The sequence below is a fragment of the Triticum urartu genome, chromosome 7 (genome assembly GCF_003073215.2).
Source record: "Triticum urartu cultivar G1812 chromosome 7, Tu2.1, whole genome shotgun sequence".
NCBI lineage: Eukaryota > Viridiplantae > Streptophyta > Magnoliopsida > Poales > Poaceae > Triticum > Triticum urartu.
Genome location: NC_053028.1, coordinates 668454408 through 668460768, shown reverse-complemented (window position 1 = coordinate 668460768; position 6361 = coordinate 668454408). Strand labels below are relative to the sequence as shown.

Genomic DNA, 6361 nt, shown 5'->3' with positions numbered 1-6361 from the left:
GTTTGCTATTCTGAACCTGGCCATAAATCCCAGATTTTCTGGCAAGCAGTTGTGAAGGCAGTGCCTCTGAAGTATATGCATCACAAGCCTAGACGTTCAAGAAAAGAAATGCATCCACAGCCCCAAGTAGTTTAGTAACTGGTTAATCATAGAAGTACACCATTGTATTCTATGCCAGGCTGCCTGAACTGTTAAAGCTAGCCGGAGATCGTTGAAGACTTGAAGTGCATTGCATTTTACACCACCAGATCTTGGAGCAAGCTTTTGCAGTAGCATAATCATCCATTCACTCACATGAGGCGAACCTTGCGGCTTACATGATGTACTTGTCATGATCTCAAAATCCCTACCAAAAGAAGAGGAAGAAGAAGCTCCATTGCAGCTACCAGAGCTAGATCTAGAGCTAGCTACAAGAAGAAGAAGAAGAAGAAGAAGAAGAAGAATGCGGCAGAATCCCCGTCCTACCCTCCACCAACCCAGTGAGACTTCCGTATGTACAACATCCACGCAGGGGTATATCGTTCAGAACGCAGCAGCTGGCGATTGGCTCCGCTCACCCTTTGCCTTTGCCAGGGGTCCAATTTCCAATCAAGCCCTCCATGTGAGCCGAACGAGGAGGGTGAAACGGGGAAGAAAGGCCAGGAGGCTAGTAGTAGAACGCGGCGTCGTCGTCGTCAGTGGCCTGGCAGCCGGGGTCGGAGAGGCCGAGGAGGAGGCGGCGGAAGTTGGCCACGGCGCAGGGGATGCGGAGCGCGCCCGGGTGGCCGTAGCCGTACTCCTGCGCGGCGCGGCGGAGCAGGGCCTTGAACGCCGGCTGGCCCAGGAGCTCGGCCCGCACGGCGAAGCGCTCGACGGGGCCGCCCTCCTCGCCGACGCACACCGGCACGTGCCCCTCCGGCACGCGCGCGCCGCGGCCAAGCCTCCGCGCGCCGTAGAACGACGAGGAGGAGGCCTTCGCGGCCGCGTCGGGCCGGAGCGGCTGGTACGCGGCGGCGGCGCATGCGTCGGCCGCGGCCACCCGGGAGAGCCGTCTGAGGAGGCGCTTCATGTTGCTGCTGCTTCCGTCGACGCCGGAGACCACGATACTTGGAAGCGGAGGCCGGAAAGCAGCGGCGGTGGCTGGTTCTTTGCGAGGGACGACACTAAGCTGAGAAGACAGAAGGCGTTTGTACTGCGACGACCATGGTGGCTGCTTATACATAACGGAAGAGCTGCAAGTTGTGCGTTGGCCTTGCCATTATTTTTCTCGGAATGGATTTTAGCCAGTCTGCTTCGGGTACACGGGGTTACTTGCCTCCTTTTATAATCTGGCCGTGTTTCACACTAAATCGCGATAAACTTGGTGAATAAGGAACTGTAAATGGCCTTGGTGCAGCGCAGCTACACACATCAACCTTCTAACTCGCCGCTGTCGGTTGCAGCTCGTTCCCACCCGAGCCTTGTTGGCGTCGTTCGGCCTTGCTTCCCTCAACTCGGCATCGTCCGCAATGGCCTTGGTGCAGCGCAGCACCTCTATCTTCCTTCCAACGAAATTGGCTCACCTAAGTTCTATTTTTCATGCAATTTACTTGCAGCTGAACCAAAAAAAAATCGTAGCCTCATGTACTCATTCAGTGACCATGTGAGAGCTGGGAGCATGGAGCGTGAACCTATGCATGTGTGCATGGCCAGGCAGGTATTTTCTTCTTCTTTTTTAGGGAGGGCCGAGAGAATTGAATAGGCAGCGGAGGTATGAGTGCAGGTACAAGCGGCAAGAAGCCGGTGGGGTGGGCCCGGCAGCGCCTTAAACCGGCACCCGGTTTAGCTCCGACCGATCGGATTGATTCCGGCTCGCGCCTCCTGCTCCGCCCCGTTCTGTTCCGTAGTCCCGTTCGTACGGTTGCTCGTGGAGGTGAGAGAGTGAGGAGAGCAAGATTTTTTTCTGCCATCGTGGAGCGCACATGGAGGAGAGACAGAGAGAGAGACAAAGCAAGTGATTAGTACTGTACGACAATTTGACGAGAGAGAGAGAGAGGAGCAGGTGATTGCAATGGACTGCTGGAGTGCTGAACTCTTGTCTTGTCAACCCGTAGCAGTAGTATTCTCTTTCCGCCTTCTACTTTGTTATACGTGACAATACTTGGATTTTCACAGTGATAACACAATTGGCTGAGACCCTAGAAATACTAGCACGTTAGGAGAAGTGTGTCGCTAGACTAGGCCGTAGGCTATGCACCCGCGCACTATACCGGTACCGGACGCTATGACGCTACGCGAGACATTTTCACGTGGAGACCAGACCAGCACGCATGAATGATGATATCCTCCTATCCTATCCTCCGGTCCAGCGTCGCTCGAATCAGAGGAGCACTGTGCCTGTGCGTGATGCCGGCGAGTGGCGGAGCACGCACATACGCGTCCCGGCCGTAGAGCGGCAAACATACACATCAACAGTGTTCCCGCATTTCCGGAAGCGGCGCGGCATGGCGTCAGGGCGCCGCGAGATTCGACCGATCCTTGGCCCGTCTCCGTGTGTCGGTTTTTTGACGGTAGATGTCACGGTTGGGTGGAGGAACTGATCGGCCGGAGATCGGACGTTGTCGTCGATCATGTGATCGGTGTCCAGAGGCTGCCGGTGCTGTCTAGACATATATGGTCATGCTCTCTACGTGGTGTAGGATATGAGTGGCCATGGGCCGCATGCGATCGAGACATATCCGTTTATCACATTGGTGAAAGTTGGCGCACAGCACAAAAGGCCAACAACTCGATCTCGCAGGGAAAGAAAAGCTGAAGATGAGATGACAGGGATGCCACTGGCCGTTCAACGGACTACTCTTAGCACATGCATACTGATCATTTTTAATTTCAGATGGCGCCATAGGGATTTACTGGTTCATTTCTACCTTCCATTCACTGTCGATCCCTTGCTTTCATATTAAGACAAGTATCAACGTGGAGCTTGACATATAGTTGCATGCATGCTACCATTGATGACTAGGAGTACGTACCAATCGATCGCTTAGTCAATGCAAGTGTGAGGAAAAATGGAACGAGGGGAAACACAGACACTCATTTCTCATTTGGCAGCAGGTACGACCGGTACGTACGGCTCGGTTTTATCCAGGGGCGGAACTGGGCCTGGGGCAACTGGGGCTATAGCCCCAGGCGTGGCCCAACTCGTAAATACATTATCCAGCAGGAATTTTGCATGTTTGTACACTCATATAGGCCCAGCCCCAGACGTGCACACATCCAGTGCCATGCCTCAGCCCATATACAACCCAGAAAAGCTCCCCATCGCCACCAGCCCACGACGAACAATCGCTCCAAAACGAGTCCCCCATCTCGCCTGATCGCTACCCATAAAAAGAGATCTCGCCTGATCGCCAGCACACACGACGCTCTATCTCTTTCCATTGTTTCGCCAGGTCGATCAGAAGAAAAAAAAAACCTCATTCATGCTGCGCCGCCAATTCCCCTCAGGCTTCGACTGCTTGACTCGACGAAGTGTACGTCCGGACCTGCGCGGCTGCGCCCGGCCGACGGCACTCGGAATCTCGGATCATCTAGCTGCAGCCCCCTCCAACCGTTCTATTCTGTTCAGATCCATTTACTTCTTTTTTTCGAATTGAAGGGCCATAATGAAAAGAAGCCGATGTTCAGCTCCATTTACACAACCGGCTGGACATGATAGGTAATCTCAAGTTTGTTGTATCATTTTTTTATCTAGTTCTTTTGTATCAGCCTAAATCAATGAACCAGTGATGTTAAAATTCTATTACTTTAGTCAAATTTGTTCACATGTTCATGTTTAGCAAAATTTCAGATGAACAATTGATTTAGTCTGTCCAATGTCTTGGTACTACTACTTGATTTATATTTACAAGTCCATGTCCTTTTATTATTGCTGGTGAACAAACAATGACCTCAAATGAAACAGATCTTCATTAATTTTTTACCAACTTTCCAATGATGCATTTTGTTAAATTATTTACATATTTTAGCAAATTTGCTCTCATCATAATATGAATTCATATTTTTCATTCTGGTGAATTTGTGGTGTACTTCTAACATGCATTAGTATTACTATGCATGTATTTGGATTTTGGAGCTCTTTATAGCCACTTAGTTTTAGCCCTAGGTTTTGAGAAATCCTGGTTCCGCCTCTGGTTTTATCGGCACGTTTCTTCTTGCCGTGCTAGTTATGGCTGAGCCGGTGATGCATGTTAGGGTCGGCCGGAGCCTGTGGCAGAGCTAGCTTGATCGCCGGTAGCTTGCTGGACATGGCATGTCGATGCCTCCTTTTCCATGCAGGCGCACATGGCATGCCTCGGATCACGTCAAGAACGTACTATGTGCAGGACGCCGATCAGTCGAGCGAGCGAGGACAAATTAAACGTCCGATCATCACAACAGTGCGATGCAGTGCCTCTGCTGCGTCGCTGCACGCGATTGTGCAGCGCGTGGCATGCTGGCTCAACTTAACGGATGTATGCATGCATGCATGACCTCTAGGAAGAGCAGCGCTAACTCCACTTTCAGTGACAAAAAAATGAATGGGTTGAGAAAAATACGACAGACAATGCTAGCTTGTGTAGTATAATTGCATCAGTTGGATTAGTAACAGGTGCAAAGTACTCGTGCGTCTATGCCTTTGAGTTAATGAATGGGTTGATTAGTAAATTGACCGCAGCGGTGGGAATGTAGCCGTACTCGTGACCGTACAGAAAGGCACGTACGACAGCCCGGCCGGAAGGCTCCACCGAGCTAGCTGAACTGCAACCACAGGCGCTCCTACCCGCCACTTTTGTCACAACAGGTCACGGAGGACCCATTCCATTCGCCGTGACTTTCATGACCACACACTGTGCCAGGTGGTCCCGGCTGCCTATCTCCTCTCCCGTCGGCACGCCAACATCGGGCAAAATTTCGTGTTTTAAACCTTTTCGATACCTATTTGAGATTTGATCATAGTTGGAATTTTTTTCGACATCTGACCCTTTTGCTACCGTCAGGGTCCATGTCTGTAGGGTATAACCGCCTACCGCCAAGATCCCTGGCGGTAGGGTTGCATGCTCTACCGTAAAAATTTGCTAAGTATTGAACACAGTGCGTGTTTGTACCTACCACCGAGCGCCTTGGCGGTAAGGTTGTACATGCTACCGCCATTCTGTTTGGCGGTAGGGAAGTTTTCTATCGCCAAGGTCTTTGATGGTAGGCTGTTATATCCTACTATCATAAACCCTGGTGATAGCAAAAAGGTCAGATGTCGAAATTTTTTCAAACTAAGTAAGATCTCGAATAGAGATAAGAAGAGCCAAAACATGAAATTTTGCCCCCACATCGCCCACAGAGTAAAACAAAGGCAAAAGCGACAGAGGAAGGTATCCAGTGAGACAGTGACACACTTACCGACCTACACCAGCCTACTCCTATGTATAGGTGTATAGGTTGCATTGTCGGGGCTTGGCTGGGCGTCCGTAGTCACGGGCGCACAGAAGGTGTCCGAAACGGTGAGTTGGATCTGTGGACGATGGTGCTCTGTCCATTACGCGGTTCACGTGGTGGGCTTGTTTGGAGAACGTGACATGGCATGCGGGCACTCTGTGTGACCGATACAGAGATGCGCGGGTTCCGTGGCGATCATGCGCGCAAGATCTCGTGTCAGATATGGTGCTCGAATAGTCGAATGCACCATGGAGACACAGTCTTCCGAGGCGATCATGCGCGCAAGATCTCGTCGATGGAGAGTCGGATACGGTGCTCGAATGGATCCAAGTGGTACAGCAGTGCTCGATCCTTGCCGTAGCAGGTACGCATGCATACGGAGTACTGTGTTATCTGTACGTAGTGCACCCATCTTGCATGTGCATGCATGCAGGAAGCGCATAGCGTCGGTCAGAAAGGGATGAAGACCAAGCAAAGCCTTGCCGAAGATGACGAGAAAGGTGGCCTGGGAACCCGACAGGAGTGAACGGGGTGCGTGCTCGTCCAGCTGTTGAGCCATGCACGTCCATGTGGGACGAGCCCCACGATGGCCCGGCCGGCCGGAGCCCCCTCGGCCCTTCCAATGCATTGCTCCGGCCACTACTAAAAAAAAGCTTATCCTTAATATCTCTACTAATGGCGCATCATGACGGTAGTGCGCCACTGCTATATAGCAGTGGCGCACCAAAATCAGGTGTGCTTTTGCTATGTTTTTACTAATGGCGCATCACATAAGCAGTGCGTCATTGTCAATTTTTGGGTCTATCCCCCTCCCCCCTTATCAGACATAGCAATGGCGCACCACGCCTAGGTGCGACACTGCTACATAGCAGTGTCGCACCTAGGCGTGGTGCGCCATTGCTATGTTTGGTGAGGGTGTGCCTGCGTGTGT

At 51.6% G+C, this 6361-nt stretch overlaps 1 protein-coding gene across 1 annotated transcript; it reads right to left on the bottom strand.

Annotated features, from left to right (window-relative positions):
• Positions 1-215: 215 nt before the first annotated feature.
• On the bottom strand, positions 216-1302 carry LOC125522671 (auxin-responsive protein SAUR71-like). Its single transcript, XM_048687716.1, has one exon. The coding sequence runs from the start codon at positions 1199-1201 to the stop codon at positions 647-649; it is 555 nt and encodes a 184-aa protein (XP_048543673.1). The 5' UTR covers positions 1202-1302; the 3' UTR covers positions 216-646.
• Between the last annotated feature and the right edge of the window lie 5059 nt (positions 1303-6361).